The following is a 22,273-nucleotide window of genomic DNA, read 5'->3' as shown; positions in this document are numbered from 1 at the left end:
ATGGAGCTGTGCGCAGAGACGAGGGAGCAGCCGGTCTCACAGCAAATTATGATGGGAACACATTGATTATAGAGTGGATGTACATGCAGGAGCTATTTCTGGGACTGCGCAGCCATCACACACGGACACACACACCCTGACACACACACACACACACACACACACAGACGATGATTACTATCATTATTTTGAACTAACCAAAAAAAAGTGGGTCGTAACAGCATCTCTAGAAAACAAACTATTAATAATTAACAAATAAACTGCTTTCAATGATAAGTGTAAGTGTGCATGTGTGTGTGTGTATTTTTACACAAGTTGTACAAATCAAAGTTTTTATATTGACCAACGCTACAGTTCCCCTCAGCTTTGGTTGCTGCCCCCAAGTGAAAGAAAAAAAAAACATATTCCAGCTTTAATAGAAGATCACACAACAAAATAACAAAAGTCTCACACAACACACAGCTGATCAGGATTGAATTTCAATCAGGGTTAACAGGTTTTCCTTAACATTTTGCTGGATTTTTTTTTTTTACTTCCTTCTCCGTTAAGTTTGATACATAACAGGCGGTGCATGTCTGGGCCTTTATGTAACATTGGACAGCATGTCCCCAAATTCTTTAGAACAAAACTCCAAGATACTTGAACTTCTTCCCTTGAGGCAGCACTCCGTGTGAGGTGGTTTGGACACGAGGAGATGAAAAACCTCTCTGTGGAGAGGTTTCCCCGGCTAGTCCAACTGGGAGGAGAACTGGGGGCTGACCCAGAATATGCTGGAGAGATCATACAAGAGGCCTGTGAAGACCTTGGGAGCTCCCAGTAGGAGCTGGAAAATGTGGCATGGATGGAGAATCCTTGACTTAGCCTGCTGCCATCATGACCCACACCCAGAGAACTGGCAGAAAATGGATGGTTGGGATTTTAGCATTTTGATACATATTTAGTTCTTCAAGTAACAAGTTTAGATTTTGCTTCCTGGGGAAAGGCACAGTATCTGAGTTCTTTGTAGCTGTCATTTCAGTAAATGATGTTGTTCGCATGTTTAAACATGATGTGGGTCCTTTAAGGCTTCCTCTGAGCCAATCTCATCAGATCTCACTTTGGAATTTCATTGACTCTGGAAAGTGGCTGGTGTTTGATTTGGCTGAAGTGCAGCGAAGGTGTGGGTGTGTGCACAAGCCTGGATGAAGGGATTAGACTTCAATGGTATGCGTGTGTGTGTGTGTGTGTGTGTGTGTGTGTTTGTACATGTGAGAGAGACAAAGTGTGAGTGGGGTGCAGGATGAGTTACAGCCCTCCGGTCATGTGCCTCATCCACTCCTTTAAACCTCAGTCAAGTTACTTCACTTCTGCCTCCTCATCCACGAGCCCCACCCTACACACCTGTGTTTTACCGAGAGGCCCCCTGTGAGTAATGCTGAGCAACAATAACACCCGTAATCACAGTGACACGTGAACAGTCTCTCAGACACAAAGGGGAGTGGGGGGGTGTGTTTGATCCGGAGCAGTTGCATGGCTTAACAGCTACTCCTGGCCTTTCAGCCAGCACAGATGCCTCAAACACTTACTAACACTAGAGTTACTCTGTTATTAAATTTGAATTTTGTTGTCAGAAGTATTTAGCTTTTCTTTGGGGGATGGGGGTGGGCACTTACAGTATATTTCCTGGTACTTCACATGTTGAGGAGCTGCTGTGCCATAAATACAACAGAGCCACTTACTCCAATTAAATCACCTTTATTTCTTTATTTTAGGGAAGTTCTGCCTTCATAAATCAGGTTCAAGTATAAGTTTGACCATAAATGATCATGGAAACACATCCCCCCCAGACAAGCCTAGTGTCTGTCTCCAGGATTTTCAGGGTTCGGGTTCATGTGCTGTTTCATATGAGCGGCAGTTATTGCCCAAGAAAAGAAATGGAAACACTAAGTCTCAGTATAAGTATCAGAAACACAAAGTATCTGCAAGGTAATCACACGAATCAAACTTTAGGCTGCTGATGTATTTAAATACAAAGCAAAAAGTATTATTTTGAATCCTGGGCTTTATATGTCCCCCTTCCACCCAAACCACCTCCTGGTGATTCTGTTGCTGTTCATAAACTTAGACCTTCATTCATTCATTCATTCATTCATTCATTCATTCATTCAAACACACAAACAAACAAACAAAAAAAAAAAACATTGCCTCTGAACATAATCCAGCCAGAGATTATGGGTCCTACAAAATATATTTGTTGTTGCAGTCTTTAGTTGTATTTTAGGAGACAGGGTTTGCATTACCGCAAAGACAGACACACAGACACAGACACAAAAAAACACACACACAAACACACACACACAGTGTAGCTTCTTTTGAATCATTCTCACAGAGTACAGTCCTGCTGCCCCACATACTCACTACATCACCAAATATGGATTAAAAATCCACTGAAAAACAGAGATGTGCCATGTTTTTCCCTGTGTGTGCAAAGTTTGATGAGGACTCCAACGTCCAGCTGTTTTAAGAACACACAGAAGGCTTTTGTAAAAATGAAGCAGTATGTTCATGAGCCATTTTTAGTAACGCTGGTTGCATGGCTTTGGGTATGGTATTGGCAGTTGGCTGGTCAGTCCAGACTGAAATATGTCCACAACTATTGGATGGAGTGACATAAAATTTTGACTCTGGTGATGCCCACACTCTTCCTGGGCCTTTAGCACTAGCATTAGCTCTGTGCCTGAGTATCAATGAGTTAAAATTTACATCTTTAGAAGGAAACTGCACTGGTAGGAGATAAACTGACACATTGCTAGTTTGGATAGTTTAATCCGGGTTGAGTTTGTCTGGTTCTCTCAACCCAGGCTTTTCATAATCAGCCCTTTTTTCTTTATAAAAATATCAGCTCGTCTTCATAGCTCCATCGTACAGCAAATGTAATAATGTGTAGAATATGTTCCATTTGTGAGTCCTATGTCTTTTTCAGCCTGGGGGCTGCTGTTTCTGACGTCCATCCTCAGCTCAGTGCTGCTGATGTTTCTGTGCACCCTCAGGGCCCTGCAAGGTCTAAACTAACTACTGTGAAAATACGGGAAAGACAGCTTTTTTCCTCTTTCTCTGGTCTGAGGAAAAATAGAAGAGTAGAAAGAGAGGGAAAGCAGAGAATGGGAGAAATTGAGAGGAGTGAAACTGGACAGGATGAAGGGGTAAGTGCTTTGACTCGCATGCTAAATGAATGAGTAGGAGAGATGAGGCAGAGGAGCGTAAAAGGGAGGGAAGCAGAGAGGGAGAGATGGAGGTAGACAGCAGTGAGGAGGAGGAGGAAGGGAGGGGGTGATTGTTTCTGGAGCTTTGGAGGTTTCAAATTTCCCCTTTTCTTTCGATTCTCTGCTCACATGCAGATTGAATCTCTTCCTGTCTTTTCCTCTCTCTCTTATTTTCTTCAGACTAGCGGGGACTTTTTTTTTTGCAGACTGGCCCATTCCAGCCAAGCCCCAGCATGTTGTAGGCGGCTGCTACCGACAGGAAGACTGAGGAGTGGAGAAAGCAACAAAGAAGAGAGGAGAAGAAAGTGAAGCAAGGGATGGTGAAAGAAGGTAAGAGCTTCTGCTGCTGCACGTGTTCTTTATTTGAAACAGTGAAGGGAGAGAAAGAGGGGCGGGAAGATGGAGGGATCTCCAGTTTCTGCTCTCTTTGTGTGCATGTTTCTGTCGGGGGAGACATAGTTGAGTGCGTATATATATGAATGCATGTGTATGTGTGTGTGTGTCTGAAACCTGCAGCTGAAGCCAGACTCGCTGCTGAGGTGAAGGACTAAATAAAGCCATGTCTGTGGGGTACGACCACAGCACAGAGAACTGTGTGTGGGTGCTTGTGTGTGTGTGTGTGTGTGTGTGTGTGTGTGTGTGTGTGTGTGTGTGTGTGTGTGTGTGTGTGTGTGTGTGTGTATACCACTCAGAAAGCTCTCCAAACTTTCTCATGTAAACAGCACACGTTTGCTTACATTCACACAGCTATGCAGAGAGGGAATATCTTTAGACTCCAGCAGCAAAATGTACAACCTGCTGTGACATTCAGTGACAGCAGCTGCTGTTGGATGTTTGTGAGGTTACAGTGTTTACAGCCAGATCAGGGCTTATCGAGGAAGCTTGTTTGTTTGTTTGACAACATAAAATTAGAGGGATGTGTGGTAACGATAGTGTTAATCTGTGGAGACACCAACACCCTGAAAGATGATGTTTTTATGACTTAAGGCAAATATTGTCTAAATAACTGTGTACACAGTGTGTACTTGTTAATGATGTGTGTACAAGATATTAACCTGTGTACACATAATACTAAAAATGCTCTATGTATATGTGTGTGTGTCTGAGACAGAGAGATAGAGAATGTGTTTTTAGAGAAACTGAAACAGTGAAAGTGTTCAATGCTCTGCTGTCGTCGGTGACCTCAGTGCAGCAGTGATAAAGCAGTGAGTCACTTCAATGTATAGAAACCTGTCTGTGTGTGTTCCAGCTGTGCACATCTGGCCTCTGCTGCACTGCTGTCGGTGTTCAGTGAAGTGTCCTGCCTGAACAGCATCAGTAGCTGTTTCTTATTCAGAAGCGCTCTGACGAAACACCCTCATGGCAGAGGGCCTCTGGAGTCTGTGCAGACTGAATGCCAAAAGTTCTGAAGTACAACCGTGGTATAGACAGTGGGGCATCTCCCACGGTTCTGTGATATTTCTAAAAGAAAACTGACCCATTTAGAACATGGTTCTAAAGACGACACTGAACATTTGAATTCACAATTAAAGGAATGGTCTGTGATTAATCTGAGATAGTGGCTGCTCCTCCACTTTGTGTTGTTTTGTTTCTGCCTGCACAGTAGGAGTGTGAGATGTGTTTGTGTATGTATAAATCTTCCAAACAAATCAGTACCTCTGTTCACCATCCTCTCTCCTGACATATGACACACACACACACACACACACACGCATTAAGGAGTGTATGACTTGTTGCAGATGTTTGGACACTTGCTGTGTGTATCCAACTATTAGCTTCGGAGGTTTCTTCCAAACCTTCGTCATGTTAAAATGGCAGCTGAATGGGCTGCCTGTGTGTTAGATAACTGGAGTTATTAAACATAGTGGAGGATCATTATAATGTGTACAGCTCAGGATCTGGATGTAGTGTTTTCTGTAAATGGCCAACACTTGACTTCACACTGCTTTACGACACATCCTGCACCTTAAAACTCCCAGCTCCATCGAGACGTTGCACATTCACTTCACAGCTCCTCCTCCTCCTCATGATGCTTCTCTCTACCATCTGATTCTAACTCCTGTCTCCTGCATGAATGTCAGCTGCACTGCACACCCGTTGACCAGCCCAACCACTACACCATAACTATTTTTCATGAGGGCACACTACTTCCTGCCCTGGCGCTGAATGTTGGATGTAAAGTGTACGCCTCATGTTTATCCAGTGTGAGAGGAATTTAGTTGTGGAAGGTAGTGACAGTTAGTGTTGTCCTTCTGAAAAGAGAGAAAACACACACATGGGCCATTTTGGAAGGCAATGACAAAACGCCTGTGTGTGGTTTATGTTGGAAGACTCAAGCAAAATGACTGGCTTTAGTTTAATTTTCTTCAACACATCACAAACTAAATGTTTCTATTAAACATGAGATTATTATTGATTGTTTCATTTTATCATATATTGATTTAAAGATTTGCCATGTGGATGGTTCAGTGAAAAAAAAAAAACCTGCTTCTGCAGAGGTCTGGGTTCAGACCTGGGCCAGCAGTGGTTCTGACTTCTATCAAACTCCTCTTTACTATTTAACTACTTTACTATTTTGACCGTCCAGGCCCTGGTCCTATTGCTTTCACAGTCGTGTCTGCTGCTCCTACCTTCTGCTCCGATTAGGTCAAAGAAGGAGAAGAAGACACCCCCTCTAAACACAATGCACCAATCAGGGTGCTGCACATAGAAGGGTGTGCTTCCTGATAATGAGTGCCAATCCAGGATAGAGCCACTGTGTGTCTGTGTGAGTCCAGGACACACACGATCCCCCCCCCGTGACACATGGCATCTAAATAACTAAACATGAGGGAAGCATTTGTAGTTTAACCCCTCAGTTTGATGTGACATGATACATCAAAATCCGTGATATCACAGCTCAGCCAACAGTCTTTAAAACTCCTCATGTCATCAGACTGTGCTGCTAGCAGCTTTGGATTAGTAGGATTATAGCAATCATGGATGACTGACTGAGCCTGATCCTGCCTCTGTGATTCTTTTAATGTTCCGTTCAGTTGTAAGATCAGTGAGGAAAATGACATGAGTGGTCACATGTTCAAAATGCTTTAAAAGACAGATTTACCTTCACCTAACAAGGACTTCTTCAGGTGTAAGTGATGACTGTTGTCTGTCAGGAGTAAAGGAGGAAGCAGTGTCTCTATCACCCACCTAAATCGTTGAAATTGTTGAAAGGTTTTCCATGATGTCCAGCTAAGGTGTGTGTGCTTGTTAGTAAGAAAGCAACAACACTGAACTGTTACTTTTTTAGGTGGAGTTTGGAATGACACTGCTCACAGAGAAAACCCTAAAAACTGAGGGTTATTCAGCTGAAGACAGAAAGGGAGTTGTTAAGTGAGGACTGGTGTGTGTGTGTGGGGGTATGTGCGTGTGGGGGTGTGTGCGTGTATGTGTATTTGTCCGTGCTCTGTCCACCAGGGGGCAGCATGGCTCAGCGTTTTGGGAGGACTGAAAGTAGGTTGTTGTTGCCAACTGGGCCAGACGTCTGCTGCCTGTGTTTGGTACTCTGCTGCTGTGAAGTTATGAAATCAGGCCAGCAGGTGATTTATGAGCAGCATCTGTTGGTAGCTGTTAGAGCTGGAGAATACTCAGACAATAGCACCGGGCATCAGCTGGACATGGAGCCCTGTTTGACATGTGGCTGGAAGGTGTGGAGGCTGACGCTTCCTGTATGACACCCATGGTAACTGTGGCTCCTGCAGTAGCAAACTTCATCATAGTTCCATCTGTGGCTGAAAGCTGTTACAGCAGAAAAAGCACATTTTGCCCTTTATTCTTTCCACCTGCTACAGATTTAGTCCATGAAGTAAATTATTGTATTTTGTTTTATGTGAGGATTTAAATAAACAACATCAGTGAACGTTTTGCAGAGACCTTCAGTGGGAACATTTTTGTGACTTTGCAGATAAAGGTCAGTGAAAGTCAATAAAAATAGAACTTGCTGAAAATGCATTTCAGAAGCATTTTTAACATCATGCATCCCTAAGGGCAGGGTAGGGAGGGACTGTGATAGATAAGTAGCCACTGCATAACAAACTTTCAGTTGTTTGTTAGTAAGGAGTTCAATGCCCTGCATGCTATCACTGTTTACTGAATACCAGCAACAGCTAATTAAGTTGCAGTCAGTTAGACATGCTGATTTACTTTAAATCTCTGCAGTAGCAGCAGAAGCCTGAGCTCCTCCATCTGCCTCATTAAAGCAGAAAAGCAGGAGCTTGTTCCCATAAACTCTACTAATCTGAGTCTACTTCTGCCCTTTGTCATATCAGTATGTTGATTTAAGACTATCTGAGAGAGACAGAGTGACGGGGGGAGGCACATGATGCCTGTCAGTGAATGTGGGGGAAGATCCACATTATAGATGGACAGAGTTTGTCTTCTGTACTCCTGTACATGTGAAATATGTCCAAAATGCAAAAGGATAAACAACGATGGTAATGTGATAAAGACATGCATGATGTCCTATTACATATTAGAAATGATAATAATATATATGAAAATACTGAGATTAAAAACTCACAGCCTTCCATACACTGGACTGGCACTAAGCTGCACCTTATTACTTACTTACTTTACTTACTCTACTTTGTGTTTATATTTTCATAAGTATTTGTGTTATTTATTTATATGTGTGCCTTAAACCCGGGAGTCTCTGCAAAATTTCGTTATGTCCGCATAATGACAATAAAGACTCTTGAATCTTGAAAACAAAAGAACAACCTATAATGTAGATTAATTGGTTTATACTATTGATGATTTCTCAAACAATTTATACCAATTTATTGGTTCTGTTAAACCAACTGTATAAATTTAAAATGTTACTGAAGCCAAATGATTAAAATCAGTGATTGATAAAAAGTCTGTGTATAAGTCTGAGAGTCTCTGAGGGGAAGATGTGTCACATGTGAACGTCTTCCCAGTCAGTGTCGTTCAACCCCGTCCTAGCTGATGCTCTGAGGGATTTAAACTGAATGTTTGTTCATCAAATCAAACATTACTTGATTTAGAATCTGAAACACGAAAAGATTCTTCTCAAATTTCTTTCTGGCTTCTAGCTTTTTACATTCTCACTCTTTTCTCATGTTCCTTTCCAAGTTCATCTTGGCTTATTCAGAAAACATTCACAGCTTCAGTCCAACATGGCTGCACGGAAAGATCACAACAACCCAAAAACCTTGGATGCAGGACCACATTGTACTTGAATTGAACTTTTTCTTTGGTCTGTCTGGTCTGTGGTCACTTGGCCCTCCATTCCCATTTCTTCTAAAATACATCTGCAGAACATAATACAAGTTCATTATACTGTGTGAATCTGTTAAAACAGTTCAAGACCATGCTGCAGAGTCTTTAGCTTGTTTAGCATGTTCTTGATTTGGAGATCACTCACATAATGACTGTGGTTTACATGCTTCTTCTTCTTCTTCTTCTTCATTGTTGGCTGGTAACGCAGAAAGATGCATTGTAGACACCAAATGGCCTGGAGTGTGATGCAACTGTTGTGGTGGATTGTTGTATACACTTATATGTAAATACTGCTGAAATATGTGTTGGTATTTTCACTTTTTTTTTTTTACATTAGTACACTTTGCTTACTAATACCAACACACAGTTCACTTAACCTACACATGATGCAGTTGATATTACCTCTTCAAAGTGGTATTTTGGTCCAAGTGTGTCCAACAGTTCACACTTTACTGCTCCTTGAAGTTTACCACACACTGGATTCAGCATGTAAATTATGAATTCACGTCCAAACACTACAAATATGGCAGAACATCCACGCCTCCTTTGTCATGTCATGTCTCCTTTATGCACAGTGGACCTATGTGCTTCTAGATAACTCCCTTTAATTGCTTTATTTTTATAACATCCCAGCAAGTCATCTGGGCTCAGCTGTGCCTGTGCAGTATCTGATAAACCTCCACATACACTTGAAGTCTTCACAAGCAGCTGGACACTGTGACAGTTACTGGAAATACACAAGCAGCCACTTGACTGCTCAGGGCGGGTGTGGGTGATGGGCGGGTGATGTGGAGGGGTCATTCCATTTCTTGTCCATGTTTTTTTTTTCTTCTTCATAGAACTTTATTAAAGTCAGCAAATTAACAAACATAAGAAAGTGTTAAAAACATAAACATAACAACAATGATAATAGTAACAACAATGATGGAAATTTATGGAGAGAAAGATCACCAGAATATTACTGATGTAATTGTCAATATATTGTTTTACAGACGTTTCTTTGGTGTAGAAGTACATGAGATCAAGTCTTCTCTGGGCCAATAGGCACCATGTGACTTATCGCTCTCAGTGTGACCACCATCACACAACAGTAGCTCAGTGCTCTGTGGAATTCCATGTACAGACTCAGCAGGACCTGTTTGGGATGCACAGTTTAAAATTGCTCAGTCAGCTCTTATTTGAGAGTTCTTGTCCCGTGGTGCTGTCCTGGGCTCTCTCTAACCATGTCCAGGCAAATGTTGGAAGTTGACAAGCACCAGCAGCTGCTGCAAAGAAAGCAGGTTCCTTAAAACAAAGTTGCTGTTTATTTTATTTTATTAATCTAATGTGGTCTCATACATTTCTTTTAAATAAACAAAACAAACGGGAAAACAAAACCTGGTTATATAAAAGCTTTATATGATATACAGTAGCTAAAACCTAAATTATCCTTTCTACACTCACCAAGCACTTTTATTAGAAACACCACACTGACACTGAGTAGTTTCATACTGTTATCATGGATTCCACAAGATGATGGAAATCTTTGAGATTTTGCTCCATGTTGACATGACATGATTGCATTACATCAATTATTGCATTTCATTCATGCTCCCAATCTCCTGTTCTACCACATCCCAAAGGTGTTCTACATCTGTCTATTTTTTGTGACCCTGTGTCCACTGCAGCCTCAGATTCTTGGCTGTCAGGACTGGAACCTGATGTGGTATATCCTGTTGTAGTCTATCCACCTCATGGTCTGACATGTTGTTCATTCTGAGATGATTTTCTGCTCAGCACAGTTGTACAGAGTGGTTATCTAAGTTAGTGTAGCCTTTCTGTCAGCTCCAATAACCAGTCTGACCATTCTCCTCTGACCTCTCTCATCAACAAGGTGATTCCGTCCTCAGAACTGTTGCTCAACTATGGGAGAAATCTGTACTGTTAATTTACGGAAACAGGTTATCATCCAAACTCAAACAAGTTATTACTTGAATATGGACATTTGTGAAAAGTTTATGTTTCTTCAAAGATAAATCAAAGCCAGTGTTTGCAGTTTACAGCGTATTCAGGCATGACATTTAGGGGCAGGAGTGAACTGGTGGTAGTCGGCGCTAAACTGGAGATAGCTAGGCTAACTTTGGCGAGTCTTTACAATGACTTTGATCCATGAAATCGATCCTTGACCAAGAGTGAAGTCATTTAGAAAAGGTTGGATTACATCACTGAGTAAATCATGTAAAAATCTTTTTGTGTACCAGCAAAGTTTGTTATTTTTTTACTAGTTTGACCTCTAAGCCTGATATATCTACATTTTAATAATAGGTCTCATATGTGCGAGCTCATCTTTGCCCTGTGGTCTGTGACTGAGACACCTTGGCTTTGCCACATGTTGCCCCACCTCTCTTATTGTGTTTCACATTTGTAGTGGACTGACTGTGCCGTGCAGTGCACTGTTAGCCTGTAACTGGCTGGCTGGTTGTCGTAGAGATGGAGCCACGGGCAGGAGTGGTGAGTCTGGCCCACATCTATTGATCTGTGGTGTGACGGTAGGATCAGTTGGCTCATGGTTGGATCAATGTGCATGAATATCCATTGTACTCTTACTCTTAGGCATACCTTTGGTCTTGTTTGGTCCATCTAAAAGCTGAGACAAGAGTTACACCGATCTATGTTACAGGATACAAATGTTGATAGTTTTGTTCATATCCGCTTGAGGCAATTTACACTCAGTGCTCATTTTCAGTATCTTGAAGTGTTTAAATTGAACTGTTTCTGTATTGAGGGACTCCTGCAGGTGGAATTCTTGGCCTCTACTTCAATTTCACTTCTTTTGGGTTTTGGAGGTCATGTAGTGTTTGTTCACATAGGTGAACAGGTTGCATGCTTATAGTTCAGTGAACTGAATGTATGCGTAATATTTGTTAATTACTGAAAATGATCCCACACTAGCTCTCTACTTTTTTACCAACCAGTTGCCATTCCACCATTGTAGTTCTCTAGGGAGCTGCCAAAACTGGCAACATTGCAGTGAGTTTGGGTAGGTGTGGTGTTTGAAGCCTATACTGCCATCTTGTGTATGAAGTGTGAAGTTAGCTGCATTATTAGGTACTGAAATCATTCCCAGCCATGTAAAAGCTGTTGATTAAAGCTTGATGAGCCACATGAGGCTTGAGAGCCTTTAACTAATCCCATGTGATGACAAATGAAGTCAAAAAGGAACCAAAGTGAAACTATCACCAAAACCTTCAAGACCTTCCCCTTACTGATATCAGATAGCTGTCAGTTTAGCTTTGCATGGTACCTACAAACTCAAACAAACAAATGACACAAAGTAAAAAAGAATTATACATTTTGTGGGAAATAGTATGTTTCATAGCTCAGCATTATTAGTTTTCTGCTCTGCTGGCTGTGTGCAAGACAAAACCTGATTTACTGTTTCATGAAAACTGAAGAGCTTGAGAATAGGTGGCAAAGAGCCATATATGACCAGTCTGCTGTAGGTCCCCTCCCTGCTTGAAGCCATTCATCCGCCAGCTCTTTGCTCTGGACTGTGGCCAGTTCTCTGCTGGCTGTCTGCCACACTGAGCATGCCTTGTAGACAATGATGCCACAAACAGAAATTCACCATGCTGCAGCTTCCACCTCCAACCTCTATCAAAACATGTCTCCCAAATTTCATGGCAACCCATCAAATAGTTGTGAAGATATGAAGGAAAGTTAGTGGATCACCAAAGTAAGCAGGGGTCATCCTTTAAGGATCAATGTGTGTACAAAATTTCATAGGAGTTCATCTCAGAGTGCTGGACTGACCGACCAACTGACAGACAGACCAGCCAACAGGCCAGCATTGATCAGCACAATCACTGGGCTAACACACCTAGATCCAGCTGTCTTACCTAAAATCATGTATTTCTTACTCTGACCTAAATTAATCATGGATTACAGGTCAGTTAATTCATTCTCTCTTCCTAGTTCCATGTAGATGTTGTTGATTTGTGGAAAAACACCTTGAGGCTCATTGGTTCCTTTCTTGTGGATACCAGCACAATGGGTCTACTTTAACATCCATGGCATTCGCAGAGAGAAGCTGTCATGATTCACTGCACACAGACACATACCTGCCACAGCTCCTGAGAGGGCACAAGTACCAGTCATGTCACTGAGATTTAATCCTATAAATGACTTTGAGCTTCAGCCTATTACTTTCATTTGGGCAGTGTAACTACAGGTCTGGGTAAGATTAAATGATGTGTAATGGTTGTTCCTTATGTGGAAATCTTTTGGGAATTCATCCTCTTTGTGTCCTTCTGTCCCCAAATTAAACTACAAAATATGTAATTTGTGACAGCCGTCAAAAGCCAATCCTTGTTCAGGATGACATCATATGTCAGTGCAAAAAAAAAACAAAAACAAAACAAAAATACAGATGAAATGAAACAGCAAAAAATAAAACAGATTTTCTGGTAGGGGTTATGAAAATTTCAATGATTTTCAGTGGAAACATGAATCCTTAGACTGTAATGTCTGGACTGTAATGTCTGGAGCGGGAAAAAGCTCCAGGTCTGATCAGGTTACGCCAGTTCATCTCTTGTAGCTTACTGGGTTGTTACTTCTCGCTTTGGCAAATGTTGCTATAGGTTGATACTCTGGCCATCATTCCCCATGACCTTCATTTTACTTGATAATAAGAGTCATTGCATTCAGTCATTCACCTGTTTCTTTTGGAAGTAACAGTTTATTGATAAGCAGCAATGATATTCATTTTTGTCATTTTGCTAGTAGAAAACTTGTACTATGACTGCAACCTGCTGGAATTTAAGAGAAGTGAAAAATCTTAGTTAATTAGTCCATCCATCCATCCATCCATTTTCAGACACTTATCTGGGGTTGGGTCACATTGGCAGCAGGTTGAGCAGTGCAACCCAGAAGTCCCTCTCCCCAGAAACATTTTCCAGCTCCTCCTTGGAGGACCCCAAAACATACCCATATAATCTCTCCAGCATGTTCTGGGTCTTCCTTGGGGGCTCATGCCAATAGAACATGCTAAGAAGACCTTCAAAGGAAGGTGCCCAGGAGGCATCCTGAGGAATGCCTGAATCACCTCAGTTAGCTCATTTTGACACAAAGGAGCAGTGGCTGTCCTCCAAGCTCCCCCTGATGTGGGTTAGAGCTCCTAACCCTACCTCTAAGGGTGACCTCTGCCACCCAGTGGAGGAAACTCGTTTCAGCTGCTTGTATCCATGACCTCATTCTTTCGGTCACTACCAAAAGGTCATGACCATAGTTGAAGGTCAGAGCGTAGATCGACTGGTAAACAGACAGCTTTTCCTTCCAGCTCAACTCGCTCTTCACCAGTATGGTACCAGCACAAAGCCTACTTTACTGCTGCCACCTGTCTCCTACTCCATCCTACGGTCACAAGTGAACAAAACCCCAAAATAGTCAAAATCCCTCAAACAAACATCCCCACCCAAAGGGAGTGCTCCACTGTTCTGTGTGCTCCGGGACAGAACCATCAGACTTGGAGGTGCTGACCTTAGTTTCAGTCTAATTTCACAAATACTTTGTTGTGTGTTTTTAGCAACAGAACATAGCTTATTAGGAGCTTTAATCAGTTTCATGGACATGGCTCAGTGGTCGTCATGTGAAAATGTACTATGTGGGCCATTCATTCAGTAGTACTTCCTTTATTCCTTCCTGGCCATCCTTCTGTCTCCCCTTTTTTCTTTTCCCTCCTTTTCTTTCCTCTAACCCTTCCTTTTTTCTTTCTTCCGTTGTTAACAATAATGTTCAGCCAATGACACTTAACATGAACATTTTCTGATTTGCCACGTGTGAGCCTGGTTAAAAGAAACCATGACTGAACAGTTAACAGGATGCTGACCATGTCAGACCCTGCCATGCTAACACATTTCTTTCCTTCATTCCTTCCTTCCGTGCTTCTTTCTGTTCTTCTCCAAGTCAAGAACGGTCAGTTCTTCCTACTGATGGATGTAATGGAGCAAAAAAGAGACAAAAATTAATGTCCCTACTGACATCCTCTACCCCCACCCAGCACACAGCTCTGTGGGTCCAGCTGATCAGGCATCAGGCCAAAGGAGTGCGTGTTTATTCCTGTGAAGCACTGGCCAGGAGTCAGTCACACACACGCAGAAGCTGAGACCACATGGGGTTTTTGTTGAACACTATCCTTTAAGAGAAAACCAAGGGAGGAAAAAGAGATCCTGATACACAGAGGAGAGAGGGAGAGGGAGAGAGGGAGAGAGAGAGAGAGAGAGAGAGAGAGAGAGAGAGAGAGAGGGAGGGAGCGAGGTGGCTAGCAAATGAGATAAAGATAAAGAAAGAGAGACCTGATGGAGATAAAGTGTATATCAGTCAGACTGAGAGGACTGAATAAGCTGAGTGTTGCAGTTCTCAGCGAGGAGGCAGCGAGTGTATGTGTGTGTGTGTGAGAGACAGAGAGTGAGCGAGAGAGAGAGACAGGAGGGGGATGAAGCAGGAGGGAGGGAGGGTGAGACAGGTGGGGAAACAAGCAGAGAGAGAGAGAGAGGCATACAGTCAGTACAAGAGGGAGACGAGGACAGCGGCGTGTAGCTCCCTCTTCTCCTCCATCCGTCCAGCTGCTCTCCAGCTCTCTGTTCATCTCTCCAACTCTCCTCCATCTGTCTGTTCCTTCCGTCCCATCTCCCTGGTACATGACCGATCCGGGGAAGGATGCTGAAGTTCCGTGTGGACAGGAGAGTCAGGTAGGTGGCGAGAGAAAGGAGTGACACGAGGGGGTCGGGTTAGGATGAGGCGAGGGAGAAGAGGAGGGGAGGAGGGGACGCTGATGAAGGGGTGGACAGCCTGGAGCTTGGAGGTCAGAGATGACTGCAATGCAGTGCCAGTAGGAAGCACAGGGAAACCATAAGCCCTCCTGTGTATGTATGGCTAATGCGTGTGCTTTATGTGCAGTGATGTACAATGTGATGAGTACTGTGTTTTAGTTTAGTGTGTATGAGTGTGTGTGCAAACCATGGGATAGTGTGTGTCTGGGCTGGCGTGGTCTCCAGTGGTGTAGTGCTAAATGAGGAGCAGGAATTGTTGGATGCTGGTTTTATTTTTGTGTGTGTGCATGTGTGGGTGGGTGTGGGTGTGTGTGTGTGTATCAATTGTCAATCAGCCAGTGGGAGTCGTATTACAGCGTCTCTGTCGTTTCATATTATGTTGATGTACAATGTAGAGTATGACTTCAGCAAAGGTTGAGTCCATCAACTACAACACTTCAACAACTGAGCAACGAAATGGCATTTGAGCGTAAATATTTACTCTTAACTTGGAATTTCCAACTGAACTCAGGGTCTACTTACTGGCATTTTCCAGGGATTTCGGTTACTTCTCATGGCCTTCCCCAGCACATGGAGTTTGCTCAGTTATCAAATGATGTCACTGAAGTTCTAGTCTAACCTCTGGAAACGCTGGTTAGTGGACATTTGGTTACATTACAAAAAAGTATCTTTATTTATGTATTTTTTAAACACTGAAGGCCAGGATGGTTTAGTCAGTATTCAAAACAAGAAATCAAAGAATACAATTCAGGTGTTCAGTTGTCAGCATATGTATAAATCTCAAACAGTATGATTTATGTTCTGTTTTAACAGATCTGGGATCACATTAAACAAAAGCAAATAGAACTTTGTTTTAATTTATCTTCATAGGGCTATAAGGGGCATTAAATCCACATTATTTATTGTGACACCCGTTTGCATTCCCACCTGAAGCTAACAGTCAGCCCATCAGTGGTGGTGGAAGACCATCACTGACTGATCTGAGAGAGAGAGAGCGGTTGGTTAGAGGAACTAAGGGGGTGAACAAAAGGTAACATCTGTTCAAAATGTAATGCTCTTAGATTACTGTTGTATAATTTTCTTTTTTAGCAGTAACTTCAAACACAATGCAAGTTCATGTACCATTTACCACATTAGACAGCCTGTAAAAACAGTTTGAATTGTCTGAAGTGACTGAATTGACAGAGCATTTTCTTCAGTTAAAAGATTAAAACTCGACTCCTTTCCACAGGATGGTGACGGATTATACCTCAGGACTTCATATGGAAGGGTCTGACTGGAAAGGGCCAGGCAACCACAGTTGAGGTGGTGAAAGGGGAGGAGGCGGGTCACATCGTGGTGCTGAAATTAGATTTTTAGGAGTTTGTTTACAGGTGATTGGCTAAAGGAGAGAGTGTCAGGTTGGAGCTTAGAATTAGTACAAAACTGTGCTTGTGACTTAGACGGCATGAACAGGGAGGTGGTCTTCCTGTCTGAACTTTCACTGAGCTTCATTTCAGCCTTTATTGACCTTAACTTTGTGATGAAGAAACAAACGTTTGATCTCTGGGATATTACCAGACAACGGCGAGGGTTTTTATTTTTGCTGTTTATCCATGGAATGGCTGGAGTTAGCATTAATTAAGCATAGCTGTGGGCAACAGTGGTGATTACACAGTAGCAGGTGATATCACTGTTCACAGACACAGCTTGGTAGGTCACCATTAATTGAGGAAATAATGTGATCTGAAACTCTCAGTCTTTTAAAGTGCAGTTTCAATTCAACTCCATTGGCTCTACTCACAAGTCATGTATAAATGTTAAAAGTTGCAGTAGTGGCAGTTCCCATGTATAACGAAATTCTACCTCACTCAGTTTTAATTGTGATTGGCTGCTCAGTGTCATTCCCCATGTACTGTCTGACTCTGTCCCACATTAGCAGGACTTTAGAATATTTGCTGCACTCATGTATATGACATAGACTATATTTGGAAATGATTGGTAATTCTTGTTGCCACTAGTTCTGAAGTGTGCTCTGCACATAGCCCAGTCTAAAAAAAGGTGATGCTGATGTTTCTTCATTCCTAGCAGGGAACTAACTGGAACTGGCCTGTTTATCTTTAACATCTGGCAGAGTTGTGGCTGTGTGTGTGCGTGTGTGCTGACTGAGGTGGGAAACTCATGCATTCCTGACAGTCCACTGGTAGTGAGCCACACTAGAAGCGTGCAGCTGTCCTGTTTGTCCTCCAGCAGATACAGTATGTGGATCCTGCTGCCTGATTTTTATTGTGTATCCAGCAGCTGCCTCTATGTAGGTTTGTAGGTTATCTCTGAGCAGGCAGGCACCACCCTACCAGACTGTGTCTCACACACACACACGACCAGGAAATACACATTCACGTTCAGTTACTTGTGAATCAGGCTTTTAAGACTGTACCATAACCATGGAGAAACCACCCTTATCCCTAACAAACTACCTTTACTACTTTACTACTTGTACATTATTTGTCAAGTACATTTTGGAGGAAATGCTGCCTGGATGCCTGGACTGGTTACATGGTCTGCAAGTCAAGAAGGAAAAGTAATGAAAAACATTGGCGATGAATGGTTTTCAAATACATCTCATCATTATATAGATAAAAAATATAACCGGGGGGGGGGGGGGGGGGGTTTATGTCTCCTACAAAACCTTTTTTCAACTGCAAATTAGCTCTCTAACACAGAGCTTTTATTGTGTTGTGATTATGTCACAGAGATTCAGTGATGACTCAGTTCAAATCAGTTACCAGTGGCTTTTTTAGAAACCATATTGCCCCCCAGCAGTAAACACATGGCCTTGTTTCAAAAACCAACGGGGGAGTTCACACGTTCGAGCGGAAAACGAACCCAGTACTTGTTGTCTGGTAGCTTTGAGCCAGTCAGTTTTCTACTTACACACACAGCATGTTACCTCTACAGGTATGTGTGTGTGTGTGTGCAGGTGTGTGTGTGTGTGTGTCCAGGTGTGTGTGTGTGTGTCTGAGATAGAGAAACAGAGATGGAACCTGTATAACGTGTGAGGAGGCCACACAGATATGCATCTCATGCAGAAACTCGGCTAGATGCCATATGAAAGACACACACACACAGACACACACACACACAGACACACACACACACACACACACACACACACAGGGAGCCCTTGCATTCAGGGCAGCAGCGTGTGAGTCTGAAGCCCTGAGCGAGCCGAGGATTCTTAAAGATTACTGTAAAGTAAATGAAGCGAGGACTGTAAGCTGATGCAGGCAGACAGCTGCAGTGCTGCTGTGCTCCGATCAGATGGTGCATCAGCTGAGTGTGTGATGACATCAGGGGTTTGGCTTTACGGTCAGCTGTCAAACCCAGTGCTTATCTCTGCTGCTACCTGAGTATGCCATGTTTTACCATCACATCAAATATTTAAAAAAACTGAAAAGGTTCTGTAGGACAACTCTGGCATTATTTTTGGAGTCTCATCATTTGTGCTGAATAAAATGTGAAAATGAATCATAAAAACATGGATTGTAACCTCACTGCAAAAAGAAAGAACCTGGATTTTCTCTGCCACCATAAACAAAATGCATCTGATGTTTCTGCTTGAGGCTCCCAAATCAATAATGTGGCCATATACCCTTCCAACCCCCACCAACGACACTCACACACATACACAAGTATCCACACAGGCAAAAGGAGTCATCCACAAATTAAAGGAAAAACCAACATAAAGTGTATTTTAAGAAATAGAACATTGCATTCATTAAGTTCATTGCTGATTTTTTTCAGTGATGTCTGGTGACATCACTCAAAAGAAGTTTAACAAGGCAAAAGAACAAAAAAACAAACATGTCCATCATCATTCCTATCATAACTGTCCTCTTTGTCCTTCATCTGTCTGTTTTCAGTCAACATGACCCCAGTGGACCAGCTGGACCTGCAGTGAGCCCGATCCAGCTGGAGGAACCTACACCCATACACTCTTATCTGCAGTAAGTAGCCTATAACCAAAACTTACCAGCAGTTACTTACCAATATTCTGTACAAAGAGGAAACAAAAGTTATCGCTCAATGAAACAAATCTTCAGTCATCAGCTGGTGAGCAGTCAGATGCAGTAGATCCTGTTCACAGGCCTGTTGGATGCTGTGGATCTCCTGCAGTCAGTTAAGAAAGTGAAACTGAAAACAGGCTGGTTTCTACAGCAGGGCAAATGATCCAGCAAGAAACATGAGACGAAGCTTTTGGAACGGCCATTACAACGCTCCCCTGAACATGACATGATTAAAAATCTGCAGGGAGGTCGTAAACATTTTAAATTGATGAAATAAAAAGTAACAGTGCATTAACATTATTTTAATTTTTAATGCCGACCAGTCCAGGGTGTACCCTGCCTCTCGCCCATAGTCAGCTGGGATAGACTCCAGCTCCCCTGCGACCCTGACAGATCAAGCGGTATAGAAGATGGGTGGATGGATGGATCATTTTTAATGCCTGTTTGCTGCAGTGGTTGGACTTACCTCTTTTCCCTTCGTCAGTTCCCCAGGAGTAACCAAACTTTTGCATACAGCTGTAAATATGCAATATAAAACCTGTATACTGTAGGTCAAAACTACAAATTCATAACAATTCAGTTCTCAGTTTGAGTCAGTTTAAAGAACTGTGAAGAAAAGAGAATGAATCATCCAGTGCAAGCAGCAGCAGAACATGATTCATTCCCACTGAGTGATTCATCCTATACACTGGATGCAGCATCAGTGCAGAAGCAGCTGCTGATCAGCTGGCCTGTAAAGACTGATAGAAAGAGTTTGAGACACATCACCTGAGCAAGGACATAACCCCAGACACATTTGATGCAAGTAGAAAATATCTAATCAGCAAGTTCAATTGTTAGTGCTAGTGTCAATGTTAATGCTCTGCCTCCAGCATCTCTTGCCAATTCTAAGTGTCAAGAGGGAGAGATACGGCATATGCATTAATCCCCACACTGGTCAGTAGATCAATATGGAGCCTCCTGAGGTTGGACTTCATAGAGATCAGACCAGTAACCCATTTAATCAATAAGTAGACTCACTGGTCCCCACAGGACAGAAAAAAAAACCTTAGTTTTGCTAGTCAACATGCAGGGGTCCCATTCACTGAACCCAGTAGAGTCTGGGCTTGGTTACCTTACATTTAATGAATTCAACAGCATTTGCTGTAGCATATTCGTGGCCCCAGATGCCTCTTTATAAGAGTTTTGGGTAATGTTAGCGACTCTGTCCCTTTTTTTTTTCAACAACTGATATTGTACTGTAATATGTGAGCTAAATAACTGTACCCTGCAATACAAGAACACTGCAGCTGCATTATTCAGATACTTCCTACATGAGTCATCAGCCAGTGAGGATGGGGACTTTTGGTCTTGGACCTGTTAGCTGTAGCCTCAGTCTTTTCTGCATCATTAAACAGACAAGATTAGCCCAAGACTAGCTGAGTGCAAACCTGATTAAGAATGCAGACAAAAGTAGACTGCAATGACTTAGGCCTGGGCCACTGTCACATTAGGTGTACTTACTATAACTGACCTGTACTGAGTCAGGCTCAGTAATAAAGACACAACAAAGCCACTAAACTACAGCCAAACAGGTCATTGCCTTGGTCATGGTTGAACCAGCAATGATTGTTGTGGGAGGATGTGAACAGGAATTTCTGCTGTCAAAGTCAAACACTGCAACAAGATCCCACCCCCGCCACAGCAGAGAGTCATTATTCACATGACCACTAGAGGTCCTTGTCAGGCAAATGTAAACACTGGTCTTTTTCTCTAGTGAAGGTCTCTATAGACAAGTCCTGACACTGGCTGAAGCAGATTAGACCTTGACATGACAGGCCAGATCAGATTTGTACAGTTTGTTATTTTGCACTGTAGTTATGTGACAGCTCTGTCAATAGGTAACAGGGCAGTAAAGTGTGGATGCACAAATGCACTGATGCACTGATAGGAGAGCCTCTGCTGTTCTGTGCAGGACCTGTGATTTGGAAATGAATGGGAAGGTGAACACTGCTGCTGAGAAGTTTACTCACTCCAAAAGTGCCAATATGGTGTCAGACCTGTCTCCAGAGGCCCAGCCTTACACCCGGGTGAGCACTGGCAAACACACACTCATACAAAGACACACACAGACTTGTTTCACTGTACTCATGGGGGACACTCACTGACATAATGCATCCCCTATCTCCTTGCCATGTCCTTAATCTTTACCCTAACCTAAACCAGATTCTAATCCTAAAACCTTCTTAACCCTCTGCAGTCTCTACTTGTGGGGACCTGAGTTTTTACCCCCACAGTGACAGGAATCGCGCAGGACACACACACACACACACACGTTCCCCTTATGTCATGTGACCGCCCCCCCCCCCCCCAGAAAAGAATTCATTACATAATATTTATAACCACTGAGATCCGACTGAGCAGACTGAACTGACTTGTTCATAACTGATGGACACAAACATTAATGAGCACGTTCCTTTACCATTGTGTGGATTTTCACTTTAAACCTAAATGAATGCACCGTGTTCACCGTGTCTGTCGATCCTCTGTCCCTCACTGTTATCGTGGAAATTGCTTGGTATTTGATAAAGGTTATTTAATGAACATGTAACACAAATATATAACACCCTCTTCTCCTTCTTCCATATCTCTGCCGGCCTGCAGATGTCTCGTACTCCCAGAAAGGCGGCTACGTTTGGGAAGCGTTCCAACTCTATGCGCAGGAATCCCAAAGCAGAGGTCGCCAAACAGGGATGGCTGTACAAGCAGGTAAAACCCTTTTCTCCCCACTCTCACTCAGAAAAGAGTCAAAAGAATAGATACTGATATCAAAAAACAACAACACAAAACAATCACATGTAGGAGACTGGAGCAAAACCCAGAGACAGAAAAATATGGAGAGTTTCTCTAGTGTTTG

At 42.7% G+C, this 22,273-nt stretch overlaps 1 protein-coding gene across 4 annotated transcripts in view; it reads left to right on the top strand.

Moving 5' to 3' along the window:
* The first annotated feature begins 3,482 nt into the window (after positions 1-3,482).
* The window catches only part of plekha6 (pleckstrin homology domain containing, family A member 6), a 57,268-nt gene continuing 38,477 nt past the window's right edge, over positions 3,483-22,273 (top strand). For 2 of the 4 annotated variants that reach the window (XM_041034803.1, XM_041034804.1), the window contains exons 1-4: positions 3,485-3,572; positions 19,234-19,317; positions 21,332-21,446; positions 22,021-22,125. In XM_041034803.1, coding sequence (XP_040890737.1) covers positions 21,348-21,446; positions 22,021-22,125 — 204 coding nt within the window. In that variant the 5' untranslated portion in view covers positions 3,485-3,572; positions 19,234-19,317; positions 21,332-21,347. Of the gene's footprint in view, positions 3,573-19,233; positions 19,318-21,331; positions 21,447-22,020; positions 22,126-22,273 lie in introns of all 4 variants that reach the window. The other 2 variants (XM_041034801.1, XM_041034802.1) reach the window with 2 other exon arrangements.

This window comes from Toxotes jaculatrix, chromosome 3 (assembly GCF_017976425.1).
Source record: "Toxotes jaculatrix isolate fToxJac2 chromosome 3, fToxJac2.pri, whole genome shotgun sequence".
Lineage (NCBI taxonomy): Eukaryota > Metazoa > Chordata > Actinopteri > Toxotidae > Toxotes > Toxotes jaculatrix.
The sequence above is the reverse complement of the archived record's forward strand: the minus strand, read 5'-3'. Positions and strand labels throughout refer to the sequence as shown.